The sequence below is a fragment of the Lissotriton vulgaris genome, chromosome 12, assembly GCF_964263255.1.
Source record: "Lissotriton vulgaris chromosome 12, aLisVul1.2, whole genome shotgun sequence".
NCBI lineage: Eukaryota > Metazoa > Chordata > Amphibia > Caudata > Salamandridae > Lissotriton > Lissotriton vulgaris.
This window is the reverse complement of record NC_141700.1, coordinates 716,267,943-716,287,430: the sequence shown is the minus strand read 5'-3', so window position 1 is coordinate 716,287,430 and position 19,488 is coordinate 716,267,943. Positions and strand designations below refer to the sequence as shown.

At 44.5% G+C, this 19,488-nt stretch overlaps 1 protein-coding gene across 1 annotated transcript in view; it reads left to right on the top strand.

The window, feature by feature from the left end:
- The first annotated feature begins 2,588 nt into the window (after window positions 1–2,588).
- Window positions 2,589–19,488, top strand: part of LOC147678099 (hydroperoxide isomerase ALOXE3-like) — a 234,013-nt gene continuing 217,113 nt past the window's right edge. The window contains exon 1 of the mRNA XM_086945961.1: window positions 2,589–2,779. Within this exon, the coding sequence (XP_086802087.1) occupies window positions 2,633–2,779 (147 nt within the window). The 5' untranslated portion in view covers window positions 2,589–2,632. The remainder of the gene's footprint in view (window positions 2,780–19,488) is intronic.

Genomic DNA, 19,488 nt, shown 5'->3' with positions numbered 1-19,488 from the left:
CACCCTGGGAAAACCATGATCGATCCCACAGATAGGTAGTCACACCACAAACAGGCCCCAGGAGAATCACCCCAACAAAACACACTTGGCCAAAGGTGCAAGTTCCCAAAATACAACAAAGTTAGATGCTACATGTAGTTAGGAACACTCAGCCAAGCAGGACACAACATGCACATCGCACAAGGTAATGATGCGCTCACCAGACATCTAGACAAGCACACACCGGCCCACACTAACTTTCCTCGAGGTCAAGAGCCATCTGCGTCCACCCTATCAGATATGTTTTCTTGTTATTTATGACTTTGGTGCTATTTAAAAATGTCAGAGTGTTTTATTGTACCCACAAAATGTATAAAACTTCTGTACTTTGAGATTATCTTCAGAAGTGCCTCTGTTGATACTCTCCCAGCTGCTGCATTTCATTAAACCAACTTGTTTCTGTTTTGCCAAATGCCTCTCGTCTTTTCACAATAAAATTGTACTCTGACAACAAATATGAAAAGTAAAAGAGCAACAGTAGGGAGGTGTTCTTCATCACAGGGAATGTAGTGGTGCTAAAATAGGACTACAAAAGATGCTAACTGCCCTGGCAACATTTAACAACGAAAACAGGCTGGTGGTAAATCCCTCCAAATCAAAAATAGTTATTTTTGGGCACTACCCACAAAAAAAAGAGTAAAATGGAATCTTGGTCATCTCTCCTTGGAAAGCACACAACGATATACCTACTTGGGAGTCTGCTACCACGAGTCAGGTCTCTCCGGCGCCCAGTTAAAGAAAATCCAAGGCAAAGGGAAAACCATCACATATGCACTCTGCAAATTACAAGCTTCCTTACATAGCCCAACTACAACGGCCATTCGAAGAGTATTAAAGGCTAAACTAATGCCGGCCCTCAACTACGCTCAGCAAGTGTACCCGGGCAAACTCAACAAGGAACTTGAAAAAATTCATTGCAGAGCATACCAGAGAATATTTCACCCACCGAAGTGCACTAGAAACACCCTTATCCGCTTAGAATTCTCGCTCAACCAACAAATTCTGGAAGAGATGGCGGCCTTAAGTAAATACTACTACCTTGCTTCAACTGCAAATGATGATACTTAAGGCAGTTTTGAAATGTATCTTTATGGAACCCGGGAATCCTTGGTCAGCTACCCTCACCGTGGCAAAAGTACGCCTCAATCTGGCCACTGAGCTTTGGGACCCCGAACTAGTCAACTACATGGCGATCAAAAACGCAATCAAGAAACAAGTTCAGGTTTGCTCCCGCGAATTGGACTTGGAGTCACTAGCGATAAGAGACCTACACGAGACTCTATGCCTGCCGCATATTGTGAACAATCCCAAGCACCATCTCACGCAGGCTGTGGGCCGCATAGCTCTCCATAAGATTCTAGCCTACAGACTACACCCTCTGCCCCTTAAAGAACTATATGCTGTTGAACGGGCAGAGCTGGGTGCACTGGTATGAAGGCTCTGCAATTACAAACGTGAGTCCCACGCTCATCTGCTATTTTGCTGCCCGGCACTGCGTGCAGCACGCAGTCTCTACCTTAGGCCCATTCTAAGACAAGCGGGGACCCGCACTGTAAAGGAGGCGGTCCATCAATTATATACACTGTCTACAGTAAAAGACAAGGCTTCATTTGGGAAGTTCATCCAAGAGACAGGGTCTAAGTTGATGGCCACTCGGGGCTTAAATGAATAGAGACTCCGTAAATGCATAGACTATTTCGCTAACACATTTCCTGTTTTAACTTTTGTAATTCCATTTTTATACGTTTGTTTTATTTTAATGGTTTTGAGTAACCAAACAATAAAAAGTTACTCTAGCATAGACCTGTAGTCAGCCCAGCTCCACACATGACCAGCCTCTGGTGCTGCAGCACCCTCCCACACACAAGGGAGGAAAGGACTTAAAATAAAACCCCATGGCAAATAATGTTAAAATAAATACATTTACTTAGACCTTTTAAAAAAGATATACATTTAATTGAATACGTAAAAAAGACAAATACAAATAAATATTATTTTATTATCAACATTTATAATAACTTTTCAGTGTTAGAAATGAATGCAATCATTTTTCAAAATAATTATATTGATTGAAAATAATGATATACATAACATTTACTTCAATTAATTAAATATGTATTGCAGAATGATTATTGCAGAATTATTAGTGCGTTTTTAAACAAAAAAGTGTCTGTATTATCTACTTATTGTAATAGTTTTATCTACCTATTGTTGTAGGCCATGGATTTAATTCTGTAATTTGTGTTTACTGTTTGAGCTTTATTTCATCGGTGTGGTTTTAGTAAACTAATGAACTAAGGGTGTCGGGCTCCGTACGGCTGGAAAATCGTTCGGGCAAAAATATTGTTCACAAAACGTTCTAAGTATGGAAATTTGACTTGAACTCGTCTTTCTGAGGAAAAGGTGGTAGGTGCCAGGAGCCTCTGAGGTGAATTCCAGTCAGTCATCTGACGTGCGCACCTGGCACGGATCTGGGCCGGCCTCCTTGGGGGTAAAACTGGAGTTTGGTGTTTATAAAGGCGCTGCTGTGTGCCTTTCTTAAAGAAGGGATTCCGCCCGTGTCACCCAGGACCGCAGAGCTGATCTCGAGGACATGACGGAGTACAAAATACTGGTGGAGACCGGCACGGCCTTCCAAGCCGGCACCATGGACTCCATCTCCATCACCCTGGTGGGGTCCCTGGCCGAGGGTGAAAAGCGGAAACTCGATCACTTTGGCGGTGATTTCCTGGCAGGCGCTGTAAGTAGAGGCGCGGGCTGACAGGTTGAACGCACGTGCTGGGTAGAGTGGAGACAGTAAGGTGTGTGACGAATGCTCGATCGATTGTTTTTTTCAATAATTAGAAAGCATCACGTGCTAATTGAGAGCTTTTGGGACCGGAGCTAAAAGCCGGAGGTATCAATGCGAAGGACCACGGGCTCAGCGCAGCGTGCCCACAGCTCGTCAAGCGCCTGCGGTTAGGCGCTGTCCGTTAGTTTCAGTGTTTACTTGCTGTCTCGTACTAGTCGCATTTTCCCTCCTCTTCACGCTCAATCCTACCCTATTTTCTTTCACTATCACTCATCGCCCCCTCTCGCATTTTCCCCGATTTCTTTCCAGTGAGCTGTTCCTGTAGCCCTGACTTCTTTCTCTTATGTCCAGGTCCTGCGCGCTTCCATCGCCTTTTTCTCACCCCTACTCTTCCCCTTTATCTCACCCGTCATCGCACTCTCCCTGCTTCATTTTCTTCTCTTCTGTTCTTCCTGAACGAAGGAACATCCAATCTCTCTCTCCCCCCAACATGCTCCCCCCCTCCCCCCCCCCCCGCTCCACCTGGATATAGTTAAACTGTCAAAACTCAACACGGATAGGACAAAACAGAAGTACTGATCTTTTGCTTAACAAAAAAAGTTCTTCAAGTGAGACGAAAAAGGTGTGTAGGGGAGGGTTTAAAAAAAATGCTTCCTAGCAAATAATCATTGTATACATGCAGTGGTGGCTGGTGACATCTGAAAGTGGTGAGGCGTAAAATTATTGCCGTGCTACACTGCAGCAAGTGAGCGTAGCAGGGCTCGAGTCGGGGTACCACGCAGGTGGACGGAGTCCCCCCACTTATTTTACCAGGAGCTCGATAACTATAAACTGCAACTGAGTGCAAGCCACCTTTTGTGGCGTCACTTCCTGTTGTGACGTCAGCGTCCCCCCACTTCTTTTTTTAGGACTTGTGCCCTGGAGCGTAGTGACCGAGACCAATTCAACTATTGAGAGTTTGGGGGGGGGGGGGGGACATTTTGAAAAAAGAATGGACACACGGCGCATTTTCAAACAAATTTGAGGAAGCAGGAAGGTTAATAACAAGCGTTCAGAATCACCATAAGGAGGTTCAGTAACTCCTTAACAGTTAATGACCAACGCTCACTTCCCACATCATACCCTTTTTAGCATTACTATTATTACTAACTAATGTCTTTCTGGTTTTTATAATTTTTTTTTGCTCTTATAATCTTTTATCTGATGATATTGGTTTTAATGTACTTTTGTAATGGTTTTTATTAACCTGAGACAATAAATTTACATACTAATGTGCAGAAACTCCTTAACAAGGGACATTCCCTCATAAATCAGAAACCTGCTGGGATTAGTCAATTGGGAAAGTGACCCCCGCAAGTTCCCCTTTGTGGGTCCAGCCTCTTGAAGAGAGGAGCATGACAATTGGGAGGCTGCATGTGCGCTTTCACTAAGTGAGAGTTCGACAACAGTATTAGGTGTCCCTCAGATCCCAATCCCAGATCAATAGGCCCAAAAGACAATGGGAATTAGTATTTTCAGATAAGGTCCGCAATGTGATTCCACATTCCTTCCCTGAGCAGGCGGGAAAGGAGAACTGTTTGAAACCTTGTGTAAAAGGATAGAACCCTTTTGCGCTATCAAGTGATTTTTTTTAATGTAAGGCATACATCACCGTCTGCAGCTTTATAACCCTTATCCACAGTAAATCATAATCTTGGTACTGAAATATTATTACCGAATGCAGAGCAAGCTGCAGTGTGACTGAAATTAAATATTTATCAAACTAGTAGGTTTATTAACCATGCATATGTGTAAACATTTGCAGAGATCTGAATACTCCAAGATGGAGGGCTGAGCACATAAACGTTTTAGAAACAGCTGGCGCCAAGCACAGCAGCTTTGTTCTTTTGTTGCCTCATTGAAATCCGAGGGGTTATGTTTAAGAAATTAAATTGAAAGTACACATAAGCAGACTCTTTTTGGCGGGTGTGAATATAATACAGCATCACAGGGATGTACGTGTCACAGGGTCACAGCGACCACATGTGCCACGCGTGCTGCTCTAGAACAGACCGGGGGATCTCGGTAACTGTACTTGCAGAGGCCGCTGCACCCCTCCGCAGGGGGGGAGTCTTAGAGGCCGGCGCCATAACCCACGCGGTGCCCACTGGTGGGGAAACTGGTTCTGGGCGCCTTAAAGCGCCCAGGAACCAGAGGAAGCGGAGTGCACCCCAGCCCACTCCGACCCGAAGTGACCCGTGACCTGGGCGCGCCTAAAGGGCGGCCAATGGTCACCCTGGCTTGTTTTGAAAACCCCCAATCAGGGGGGTCCACCTGAGGCCCCTATGGAGGGGTCAAGGGGATTTAATTCGCCGCCTCTCCCAGCAAGGACATAACTTCTTCGAGGAGCTGGGAGAGCGGTGCAACAACAACAACAATTGCAGCCCCACCCACCCACACCTAAGGAACAGCAAAGTCGCAGTGCTGGACAATGGCAGGGGCGTTTGCAGAAATCCTACAATGGTTGGCTAAGGAAACACACCGGCGGGCGGTGTGTAGGAGGAGGGCCACTCACTTTTGAATGCCGCACGGCAGGGTGGCGTGGCCGCACCAAGGAGGGGAGTAGCAGGAGGAGACGCCACTCGTGGCCCAGACCCGGCCTGATGGCTGGGTGCAAATGATGGCGAGCTGGGGACCTAACTCCAGAGAGAAAAGCTCCCCTCCATGACACGCAGAAGGCGTGGGCGACCAACCACGGGAACACCAAGGACTGACAAGGAACTGGTTTTGTACAGTGCCATTTACGAACTGAGGAGTACACAAAAGACTGACACCTGTTCTCACAAGATGGTATCATGGATTGTATATGACATGTATGATTGATGGGTACAGTTCGCAAATGGAAAATTGCATAACCAGTATGTGTTTTAATATTAATAAAACTGCGGCCAACAACGACCATCACTAATAACCGGTATTGTTGGCTGACATTATTTTAAGAATGGCATGCGGGCATTCAGGGAGGGAGAGGCCGGGGAGTTGCTGTTGGGTACCCACGGAATGGGCACATGCAGGGGTTATGGTGTGGGAATATTTTTAAACACCTCGGTCCAACCCAGCCTGTTAGTGCTCGTGCACTGGTAATCTCATCTACCCAGGTACATGTTCTGGCTGCTTCCATGTGTGAACCATCACTCTGCAGGGTAATCGCTTCCTTTTCACGGGTATCTCATGTGCTGCGGGCGGGGTCTCTAAAATCTAGAAAAGCACTGTGTGGGTGGCGCAAGGATAAAATGTAAATTGATACTTGTATACCGCACTACTTACCCGCAAGGGTCTCAAGGCGCTTGTACGAATACCGCTGTGGAACCCGTCCTTGCTTTCCCTGTGAGGGGTCCACTCCTGGACACCCCCAGGGTGAAGGCCAGGCATCCTTAGCGTGTGGGGGCCGTTGTGGAGATTAAGCAAGCTATTGTGAGAATTATCAGGTCCGTAGAATTTTGAGCCCAAGACCCACCGAGGCAGGGAATTAAACCCTGGTCCCGGGCTAGACCTTTGCATCAGGGTCTGCCGCTCTAACCATTGAGCCAGGATAGGGATTTACAATTAATGAGTGTGCGTGCAGTTAGAAGAGGGAGTGGTGTGAGCGTGTGAAGAACTTTCAAAAGGGAAATGAAGTGCGTTGCGATATGTGCCGTGATAGCCCAGCAGCAGTGCCCTGTAGGTAGTTCCCTGTCATGATCTGGGCAGGTATGCCGTGAGCAGTGCTGCAGACACTGGGGAACATAGTACAAGCAGACAAGTCTTTCATGGGTACATTAGGGAACTTAAAACGTATTTTAAAATGTATTCATACGTGGTTTAATGTAAACAGATCATACTTGGTCAAGGTCTGATGTAAACAACCTGGATCTCAGGTAACACAAAAGGGGTACATCTAAAACCTTTTTGACATACGCCTACCGTCAGACACCTAATGTCCAGTCGCAATCGGGGGGGGGGCATCACGCGGGAGGAGGGGGGGTCGCGCGCGGGAGGGGTCGCGGAGGGGGGGGGGGGGGGGGTCTGGCCCTAAGACAAGTATTGGCGCCATGAAAACATGTTTTGTTATCTGTCCCCATTCCTTTTATATGTCCACTGAATTTCATGCAAAGCTGGAAATTAAAAAGAAGTTTGCACAGTGTATGTGAAAGAGGTAAGGCGCTCTATCCATCAGGCGGGATTCTTTTCTCTCACGTCAATATCGGTCTGAGTGTACACTTTTTGTATGCTTTTCTGCCATCCCATGGCTCACTGTGTGCACCCTACACCACCTTGCATGCCCTGCGATTGGTCCAGTGGGAGGACTGTTGCCACCACCTACTTTGAGAGTCGCAATCGCCAGATTATGATCAAAGGGCTCGAAACGGACCTGTGTTAGCATCTGTTTTTTTAGAGCTGCTAGTGCTGGGCAGGACCAGTTACACTTAAAGTCCTGGTAAAAACACCTCTCCCTGGGACTCCACCTGACTGTCTGCTGACCTAGGACCAACCCCCACTGCAGGTCACATGCCAGGAACCTAGGGATCATCATGGACAACAAGCTGGACATGTCCAGCCAGGTAAACGCAGTACAGCATCCTGTTTCTGCGGGACAGCAAATTCTAAATCTACGCATTCCAATTGGCCAAAAGAGCATTTTTCCCTGTCTGCCACTTGCTGCTGTGGGAGTTTGTGCTATGAAATGGTCGCGCAGGCACTTGCACTGCGATTAACTGTTCATAGCCTGAACAACAATGTTGCAGCCGCCATTGCAGGACTGAGGGACTCAACCCATGTCCTGCATTAAAACATAAGGTATAAGGGGGCAAAATCCTTGCATTTGCCTCTGTGCTAAAATGAATAGAGACAAGCTCCAATGCACCTGACTTCTATTAATTTGCATAAGATTGTTATTTCTGACAAAGTGCCAGTCTGTTAACACAATGTGGATGTTGTTCACATTTATGCAGAGGCGGATAATGACTACATAGCTTCTGAAACTCAATTCAATATTTTACTTGATTGGCTCTATCACAATCCATTTCTGACACTTAGGGGCTGATTTAGAGTTTGGCAAAGAGGGAAATCTGTCGCAGCAACACCAACCTGAAGGTCTACCCTCCCGACTTAAAGCTGGGCATACCTTTAGTATGTCAGCGGCAGAGACTGCTCTCTCTCCGTCACCAACATACTCTTCCTACAGGGTTGTCTGAGGTTTGGCCATTCGACTGACCGTCTGATTTAGAATAGGTGGTCAAATGGGCAGTTGTTAATCTCTCTTACTGCTGTGAAAAAAGTGCCAATAAGGGACAGTAAAAAGGTTTACCTGGCTCACACACCATGGAAGAAAGCTCCCATGGTGTGGGGGTCATTAAGGTTCCTTTTTTCAAAAACAAAATCCTGCTTTCTACAAAGTAGGCAAGGCGGTTCATTGGGAATTCCAACACTAGTGGTGGAATCTTTGAGGGAAAGCTAAGAATTTCACAAATATTTTTAAACAGGTGTGAAATGTAATTCATAGCCTGTCAAAAATAACAAGGGAACCCTCAAGGTAATTAAGGACCTTGGGTATCAATTTATAAACATAAACAGTGGTCCTTAAATAATCAGATCTCTAGCACGATAAATATAGACTGAAATCAGAGCTATATAACACATGTCCAGCCGGACAGCAATTTTAATAATGCGAACAATTGGACAACCGTAGTTGAGAACATCAATCTAGTGGGACACAGTCCTGAATCCTCTCTAGAACATGACAAGTACAAAACATACACAAAGACATTTCAGGCAAGTCGGGTATAGCTTGTCAAATTGCAAATTCCTTTTCCCTACCCCTCTTCCTTTTCCACGGGCAATTTCTTAAACTTATCAGGCATGTACTTATCAATGTCCTGAAGATGATCCTATTATCTTGCTGAAAGGATCGAAACATTGTCGACTCTTGTTAGGCAGCTTTGCGCATTACTCCACTGGGTAAAACAAGTGCACCGACTGTCTTTAATGAGCTTGATAGAATTTGCAATTTGACAAGCTATACTCGACTTGCCTGAAATGTCTTTGTGTATGTTTTGTACTTGTCACGTTTATGTTTATATATAACTAGCAGCCCGTCCCAACCTTGTCCGGGAGCATTTAGGCTTCCCCTACCCCCGTCTGCCCCGACATTGCGCAGCAGCCCATGGCCCTGTCAGCAGCTCGTGCCCCCGCCCGCCCCGTCCCCCGCCTACCCCGATCATTGTTTTAGTAATTTTCCGTCCCCTGCCTGGCCCGACACCCACGGATGTATGATGCTACAATGGGGTCAGCTACATTGCATGCTCTAACATTGCGTCTATTACATCACTTCCTCCATTACATTGTGACCAATGACATCGCATCCCTTTGCAATGCGATTGCATTGCTTCCCATTGGACCGAACATCACCCCGCAGTACATTACGTCGCAGGGCAAAACAACGCGGTTTCTTGTGTTTGCCGCATGAACCCAAATCTACCCCTGCCCCCCTCCTGTCCCCCTCGACCCCAAATCTTCTACTTTTATTACTTTGTTAGTATGGTATATTACTAATTTGTAAATTGCAAGTAATGTAACCCTATTTTTTTTAAACTCTTATTTTAATTTTAGCCTGTTTCGTGTAAGGAAAGTACATGCAGGTCAGGAGATGCGTCCTCCCTTGCAGGCCCAATCCATGCATTTGCAGTTAGTCTTAATGGCTCACAAAATACCTCTTGTCTTTACTGATGAAGGAGTTTTTGTGACTTCCTGTTAATACACATTTTGCAAAAACCCGGTATTTGTACAGTGCCACCTAATCACCCTTAAGGGTCTCTAGACTTTGGGGGCCGTGGGGGAGATTACGTGAGCTATTGCCCTGAGTCACATGATGCTGAGCTGATTTGCCTCATTACGAGCAGCACGTTTATTTGCCATATATGTGGCAACTCCTCTTACAGCAAGTATCACAATTATTTGTTTTGTAATAAATATCGTCAGCTCCAACGTGTCGATAATTATTAGGGGGAAAACGCTCAGTATTTAGTAAGACATGCAAACAATTTTGGTGCGGAAATCAAAGAAAACGTACATGTTACGCCCTCCCAAAAATTAATTGGGTGTTATTTATTGACCTCAATAAACGTTGACTCTGCAGACGTTATAAAGTGTGATAAATGCCATACCATTTACCAGACGTATGTAATGGGGGTATTAGACTTTGCACATTATCTCTCTACATTTGTCAAAGAATCTCTACAATTCTCAGTAAGTGGCAATTAAAATTTTTAAGTCCTTGTTAAATTGTTGGGACGATTCGGGTAATCTCTGCATCACATTAGTTTTCAAGTGATAAGGAGTTTACCAATTTTCCTGAAATGTTGGCATTTGTGAGAAAAGCTGTGAAACAGTTGGACCATCAGCTTTGCCAAGCATCACGCATATGGGGTTAGACCATGCGGGGTGAGGGAAAGCGTGAAAAGGAGGTTCACTCGAAAGGGGATCTGTATGGGCATTGGGGTTTGAATATATTAATGCGGCCGTCCTGCTGTGAAGACAGCACCATCCAATTCTTTCCGAGCCTCTCTTTGGTGCAGCGGATGGCAGCAGATAATTCTAAAAACTGGCATTGACATTCAGAGGCCCACTGGAGTTCAAATAACAATAATTGTAATTTTGGGAACATCAGCATAATACAAATTACCTATGACACCCCACTGGGCCATCCACCCTTCCATCCATCCATCCATTCATCCATCCATTGACCCATCCTTCATCCATCTGCATCCTACCAGCCCCACATCCATCCATCCATACACCCACCCATTCTTCATCCGCCCATCCATCCATCAATCCATCCATCCATGCATCCATCTTGCCTTCCACCTTTCTCCCGTCCAGCCACACACCCTTCGTCCGTTCACCCACCCTCTCACCAGGGGCGGATTGGCAAGGCGGGCATTCGGGAATGGGCCGAAGGGCCGGTGCCTCAGTGCCCTCTGTGGGCCGTTTTTTTTCTCCCCTGTCCCAGTCCACAGAGAGTGGACTAGGAAAGGGGAGAAAAAAAAACGGCCCACAGAGTGCACGGAGACAGACAGAGAAAATGAAAGCAGCCTCGCTGTGCGGCCGGACAGCGATTGTCAGCTGTGGCCTCTCCTTCACCCCTACCCTGCCAAGCAATCAAGCTGAGGCTGGGCTGGGGAGGGGTGATTGTTTGCAATAATCGGCCTCCCTGGGGGCCAGGTGTTTCTCAGGCCTTTGAGCCATTTGCACCTCGGCCCCCTGGCGCCCATGCAGCCCAGAAACGGTGTTAGTCTTTTTTTTTTTAAGTTAAACACCCACAGGAATTTATTAAATCTGGGATCTCCAGAGTAGATTCAAATGAAATGACAAACCAGAGTGAAAGGGAAAGGCAGACAACAGCCCTCATACGTGGAGCACATGAGGGAATATAAAATCTGCAGACTTCCTCTTCCTAGGAAAAACACATGACCATCGCTTGCCGGAATCTTGCAATAGAATGAAGGTTACGATGATTTGACGAATGAGGCAGGTCTTTGCTTCTTTACTTGAAACAATTGGGAATGACGGCATCCTCTCCGTTTTGTCATCAGTTTGCTCTCTCCAACGGACATAGCACTTTACGAACGTCACCAGTCAAAAGAACATAATATTAATCATCATCACTGGAATATAAAATAAAAAGCTAACAACCCGAGGGATCTCAGCAGCTTTCTGAAACTCATTTGCTCTCTTGTCTGTTTATCCAACAGTGAAAGTTTGTTTGACTTTTTTTTCCTTCTGTTTTTTTCTTTTTGTAATAAAAATGAAAGGAAGTCAGTCCTTCTTCTTCTCCTCTGCTGGCTTGTCTGTGATGCTCAGTGCAGGGGCACCATCTCCTGCTGCAGGGGGAGCTATTTGTGGTGTTGGCACTTCACCGCTTGTGCCAAACTCGTTTACTCGCGTTGGGTCTACCTGGTAAATCCAGCGCTGGTACAAGTAAATGAAGAAGACAACATCATCTCGCAGGCAGCCTATCCGGTACATCATTGGCATCCGGATGACAAAAGCGAAGAGGTCGTCAATGAAAGTGTTTAGGGCTTTGTATGTCAACATTCTCCAGGGAAGGTGGGCTACAGATTTCATTTTGTAATTAATAAATAGCTGTGGAGTCATTGTGATAAACCCAAATGTAAGTAGAAAGCCATAGAGCATGCTCAGAACCCACGAATACCAGCTCTTGTGCTCCTTGTAAAGCAGGCTGTACACTGCATAGCAGCCAAGTAGTGGATAGAGAATCCAGGAAAGGTAGCGAAATGCCATATCGTCATATATTTTGGTGGAAGACTGAATGTAGGTAGATTTGTCTTTACAGGTCAGTCGGGGGAAGATGCCAGCCACCTTATTTTCTCTTTCCAGCTTGACATCCATAACTTTGGTGATCTTCCAGAAGTCAATGAGCAAACCTATGAAAACGCTGACCTGGACAACAAAGTTGGTCTCATTGTCCATGATGTAAAGAAGGACCACAAGTGACTGAAAACCCCCAAAAATAACAGAGCGCGCAGAGAGACCTTCAAGGGACTGCCGACTGTTCCAGAACTGGGAAACGGTGTTATTCTTAACACCTCGCCCACAGCCCTTCACATTCAGGGCATAGTGGGCGAGGAAGAATGGGTCTCGCTGTGGGGGCCTGGTGATGTTTGGAATTTTTTTTTTTTTTTTTATTTATTTATGCGATTTTATGTAGCGCAGACTTTACCCGAAGGTGTCAGAGCGCTTCACACTAGGAACAGCAATAATACATGAGGAGAAAATTACAAGTGGACAAATTACAAAAGCAAACGTTAAGTTACATGAATCAAAAGTGAAAATAGTGAGCAACCAAAACACAAGAGGAGCAAACGATACATTACAGGAGGAAAAAGAGATAAGTGTGCAGGTTACAAAAGCGTACAAAATACAAGTAGAGGTATAATACTGCAATTAATGGCAGACACTCCAGCACAAGAACAAACGTTACGTAGGCAATGGTGGCACTTGCGCAAGTATCTAAAGCAAACAAAAATGAGAGGTAGCAAACAGTGTGTTACATAGAAAAGTGACTTGTGCAAGTTACAAAAGGGTACCATACACAAGTACAAGGGTAATACTACAGAAAATGGTAAACACTCAAACTGCCAGAACACACTGGGAAGGCACTTCCCATGCACCAGCTTCACCTCAGCCTCCCCCCTGGCTACTTGGCTACCTTGGATGACCCAGAAAGCTGTGTGATCCCAATCCGACCCTGCCTCTTACCCATCCATCCACCAGCCCATCATCCATACATCATTCATCCATGCAACCATCTTCAATCCACCCTTTCATCCATCCATTCATCCACCCAGCCTTTCTCCCGTCCTTCCAACCACCCAGCGTTTCACCCGTCCAAAAATACACCCTTCATCCATTGATGTACATGACAAAACAGCTTTGAATGTACACGTACATGAATAATGATACAGCATACAATATTGGCAGTATTAATGCCCTAACATCCTGAACATCGCATCATTTTTTTTCTTTACGTTATTTCTCAAAAATGTTCAAGTGGAATTAATTCTTTGTAGCAGTTGATGCAAGTTCGGGATTCGAACTGTCGACATTCCCCTTCATAAACGTCCGTTTAGCTCTTTACGCTATCATACATTTTGAATGGGAAGCTGGTATTTAGAGACCCAACTTGTCTTCTGTGAATGGTTATTTGGACAGTCAGCGCTGTATTATATTGTTTGGGCAAATATTCATTTTTGTGCATTACAAACGACAGTCACTCACCCTCTCACCCATCCATCCACCTATCATTCATCCACCAGCTCATCATCCATACATCATTCATCATGCAACCATAATACATGGTTCGGCCAAATATTCATTTTTGTGCATTACAAACGACAGTCACTCACCCTCTCACCCATCCATCCACCCATCATTCATCCACCAGCTCATCATCCATACATCATTCATCATGCAACCATCTTGCATCCACCCTTTCATCCATTCATTTATCCTCCCAGCCGTTCACCTGTCCAACCATCGAAACTTTCATCCATCCATTCATCCACCCAGCCTTTCTCACGTCCATTCAACCTCCCAGCATTTCACCCGTCCAACCATACACCCTTCATCCATCCGTCCATCCATCGATGTACATGACGAAACAGCTTTTTATGTACACGTAACAGAAAAATTATACAGCATACAACATTCTCAAAAATGTACATTTTGCATAAATTATTTGTAACATTTGTTGCAAATTGGGGATTCGAACTCACGACCTTCCCCTTCATAAACGTTTCTTTTATCTCTTTTACGCTATCATAAATTAATTAAGAAAATCTAGTCAGTCAGCGTGGTATTTTTTTTCCCCAACATTTGTATCTTCATGTGCCTCAGGGAGGAATTTAATGTAAGCTCGTAATGTTTATTTTCAGGTCAAAGCATACAACATTCTCAAAAATGTACATTTTGCATAAATTATTTGTAGCATTTGTTGCAAGTAGGGGATTCGAACTCACGACTTTCCCCTTCATAAACGAATCTTCTATCTCTTTACGCTATCATAAATTATTTATGTGCCTTCATGTGTTTATCTTCAGGTGCCTCAGCATGGTATTAGCCGGTATTTATTTCAACATCGTACTGTTTGGATCAAGTGCCTCATATTTTAACATCTGGGTATTTATAATGTTTAGCTTCATGTGCCTCAGCGTGTTTATCTTCAGGTGCCTCAGCATGGTATTAGCCGGTATTTATTTCAACATCGTACTGTTTGGATCAAGTGCCTCATATTTTAACATCTGGGTATTTATAATGTTTAGCTTCATGTGCCTCAGCGTGGTATTTGCCGGTATTTATTTCAACAGCGACATCCAAATCATGTGCCTCAGCGTGGTATTGGCCGGTATTTATTTCAACAGCGCCATCCAAATCATGTGCCTCAGCGTGGTATTTGCCGGTATTTATTTCAACACCGCCATCCAAATCAGCCTCCAAACAGCCACCCGATGTAGATGCTATGCAATCGCTAGCGACTTAAAGGTCCATGTGATGTTATAGCATGCGTCGTAATTGCATGCATTCTGAACGTTGCAATGGAAGCGCGATGCAATACTTTCATTGCAACGGGTGTTTCCTGACACCCGCCTGCCCCGACATTGTCCTCGGAGCATTACCTGAGCTGCAGGTCCTCATTTCACCGCTCCTCGCGCCTCAGCCACCGGTCCTCATTTCTCCGCTTCGCCGCTCTGCTCCTTACCGCCTGTCCGCCATGCTCCTCCCCCCCACGCCATGTCCGCCGCTCCTCGGACGCCTCTCCTCGCCGTGCTGACGTGAGCACGCACGTCGCGGCCGGCGCTACTTTGGGGGGGACTACTTTTAAAAAATATATAAATATTGTTAATAACGTTTTATTTTGTCATTTATATAGCCTATAACCATCTATACACCCTGACGATTTCAACAGTGTGTTGGGTGTGTAGATTGGTGCTGTCGTTCCCGAGTTTACCCGCCTCAAAGCCTGAAAGTTCTTACTTTATTATAGTGGTATAGATGTAATCCATAGCCGGCACAATCACAGGGGCTGACGCCCTTAGATTGTGGCTGAAGAGTAACATTGGCAATACCGCTTAACTAGCAGTTTAGCAACGCTAATAAATACTTTTGAATCAATTTTCTCATTCAAAATATTATTTCCATTTTGAAACAGAGTTCAAAAGTGGTGGGACCAGGGCATAGCTACCAGATGCGCACATAATGTGTGACAGCTTCCAACACCTATGGCTTTTTAGCACATTGGATTCTGGGGCCTGTAGATTAGCTTTGGACATTGTAAGTGTGGATTCAAAATAGCAGCTTTCAAAGTGCAATTGGATAAAAAGACAGACCTGACTGAAAATCTCACACATAGGAAGAGGCCACTTGGTAGATGGATGTTTTTTTTAAAATGCACAGATAGGAGAAGCTTTAGTCTAAGTACATATCAACAATGCAACTGCTTTGCTGCATAACTCACCTAACAAGAAATAACATAAATACCACTTCAAGGTGCTACTCGCCACCCACTTCCCGCTTTCTTATCATGCACTGATGATAAGTCAATCTTCTTAACTTGTTTCTTCACAGGACCATAGCTTTCTGTGTCCTGTTCCCATTGCCCCTCAAGAAATTCAGTTGTGCTTTTGGCTGAGAAGATTGGACATCACACCCCAGGCTGCACCCTGACATGTAATGCATTTACAAGGGGACCCGGTCCTGACACATTATTAGTAAATAAATAACACACATATCTGCCTCTAGCCCCAGACTTTTTGGCGCTGTAACCAAACGATGAGCATAGTTCAGGGGTCAGAGGACCCTTTAGGCTCAGCGACAGGTTGCACCTTGGTCGAGCTATGCAAACGGCAGCAGTTTTAACTTGTTAAGATGCAGACTGTCCAGCACACCCAGCCTGCTCAGCAACTGCTGTATTTAAACCACCAATGTGGAAAAATATAACAACCACCAATGTGGAAAAGTATAACAATCTGTTTCAATAACTGCACTATCTTTAAGATCCTTTGATAGGAAGGGTCACCAGGCTCATGCCAGGTGCTACAGCTGCAACTTCTGGTAATCCCTAAATGACATCCATGCAGCACAGCTGTCAAGTTTCAAGTTTCAAGTTTATTGGTGTATTTGATTTGATTCTCCACTGAGAACCACAAATATTACATATAAAATATACAATTTAAAACAGTTTTGTTAAAAAAGTTTCTTTCTAATACAAAGTTAAAAATGGTTTTAAAAATTGTAACATAGAAATTCGTTTGGCGGAGCTTTACATAAAATAATCAGTTCCTGTACTGAGTTAATTCTACATTTGGAATAAACTGGTTGTAAAAATCTTTTCCTTGCCTTTACCACTATCGTGTTTGGGCAGGTAAACAATAGATGCTCCAAGTCCTGCTCTCCACCATTACACAGATTACAAATAAGATTTTCTTTTAAGTACCCCCTAACTGTAATGGTTTTTACTGTAAGTATTCCGAATCGGAGCAGAACAATCGATCTGCTGGACCCATGGGTTAGGTTAAAATTAATATACTGTTGAGGTTTCTTATACTCTATAGATTCATTAACATTTTTATATAAAGACAATTTAAGACAATGCTGTGAATATAGGTCAAAACTTAGTCTTGGAGTAAAGTGCTTTAAGAAAAGTTTCAGCTGGGCAGGAGTCCAAGATAGTAACAGCTTGATGTTAACCTCTGATAGCTTGAAAGCAGATAGGACATTTCTTGAAAATACATGCTTCGATGATTCACGTTCAAATGTTTCTATTTTTAGCAGGGATCGGAGCGTTCCTTCTTCAGCATGGAGGAGTTTATACGCCCACCTGATGATATTGGCGATTCCTCGGGCATAGGAGCTGGTTAATGAAAACTCAAGGCGGAGAGCTTGCACTGGTACCGCCTGGGACAACTTCATTAGTTTCCGTAGGATCTTTCCTTCTTTTAAGTCTAAAAAACTCCATTGACTTATGGGTATGTATTCAAGCGCGTATGACAGTACTGGTGGAACCTTGGCACTATATACCTTAAGCATAGCAGAAAAATGTCTTTGTCCAGATGCAGCGTATAACCGTGAAAGTGCTCCCACATGGACATCAGATTTCCGGGTCAAATTCAAAGTATGGGGCCTATTTTGTAAAGACTTGGTGAAGATTCTTCCTAGGTAGGTATATTCATCTACCACTTCCACCAATTGTCCCCTTAGGGACCAGATGAATTTAGTGCTCCTTCTTCTTCCTGAGAACGGTACTATTTTTGTTTTTGAGATGTTCGGTATTAGGTAATTTTTCTCTGTATAATTGTGGAGTGCCTGAAGGCTTCTTTGTAAACCAAATGGGGTTAGATCTAAAATAATAACGTCATCTGCATACAATAAAGTATGCATTTTGTGGGAAGCAATTTTTGGTGGAAAGCACAGCTGTCTATATGACTAGCCCTGCCAAGTACTACACATCAGTATTTAGATTGATGCATTGTAGTGCTAATGTACGCATAACTTCAATAAACTGCATTAGTCACGCATTAGGAGCTCCTAGCAGTATGACAAGACACCAGAGGCAGCTCTGTGGTAGTTAAGGCTGCCAGCCCGCTTACTGTTTACCACTTACCACATACTAATGCCCCAAGCAATGTGACTGATAAACTGCTGGGTTTAGAAGATGGGGACTTTTTGGTAGGTGGTGGCCTGGGCCCAGCTGTCTTAGTTGTTAGTTTGCTTACACATACAAATTAAGTACAACATTTGCTGTGCTATGTGGATCTAATGCATCACACTCTAAATAACAAATAAACAGGTACTGGCTTAAGCCTAACATGGATCCTGTGCCTTCTCTGTTCTGGGAGCCTTAGTTCTTGTTGAAAGCAGCTGCTCTTTTACACGGTCAGTTGTAGGTCAGTTGTGTGGCACAGTCAATTCTCAGGTGCCAGTATGTTAGCATTGCTAAGTGTCACACTTCTGCAAGTCCCCACATCATCAGAAGGATTATTACAAATTCAGCATTACAAATATTCTTGGTACATCTCTCTTTCCTTGTGGCTGCACAGACCAGCACTACATTTCTCATCACTTGGCTCTCTGCAGCTAATCTAAGGGGAAACCCTGGAAAAATAAGGTGGTGGAGCATACATAGAGACAGATGGCATGGAATATATCATAATCATAAAGAAGCACCCAACGCAGAGGACCATCTTTCAAGCAGGGAAGCCCCTGGATTAAAGCTTTGTGATTCGTGCATTCGTGATCCAGTCTGGGATGTTGTTCAGATATTGGTAGAAGAGAGGGAAATTCTGCACACCACCTGAGGAGCTTAAGACCACCACAAGCATGGGTGACATCTTGATTAGAATTATCAGAAGAGCATTGATAGCAACAGCCTACTAAAGGTGGCGGACCTTTCTCTTGAGCCACTAGAGTCAAATTGATCATTCAGCAAAGCTCAGCCACTGTTTAACGCTCACTCTACCCAAAGAAGAATGAGATACTGTGCGGCAGAAGGAATACTGGTGAGTCAAATCCCTGGCCCAGTGGCTGAATGTGACACAGAGCTTCAGGACAGTTGCCTAGGGAGCCCAGGTCTGTACATATAGGCCACATATATGCATGGAGAATCACACAGAACGTTAATAGTTAATAAATTTAACAAAAGCAACTTGTCATCATTTGAGGAAAAACCCAAGAAGCTATTGAGGTTTGCCTCTGCAACATATTTAAAAACAAAGCTTCAACAGTTGGCACATGGGAAGGTGCTGGATGCGGTTGAGGGGGTTCCTTACAAAAAGCATTTCACTAGCCACAGCATCCCCAGAATGATCATGAACGGTCTCTTTGTCCCAGGGCGGAACAATGGTAAAGTGCCTGTAACTTTTGGGGAAACATAGGCAAGAGAATGTACCAGAGACCATAGACAGACCCCAGAGAGCCCTGCCCTGTCCTCGTCTGAGGGAGACGGAGATGAAGAGGTGGCAATCACCATATCTCAGGACTATTTGCAACACTTCTTAAAAGAAATACAAGTGGAAATGATCATGATTAAAGATGACTTTTAAGAGTAGATAGGATGTGAGGGACCT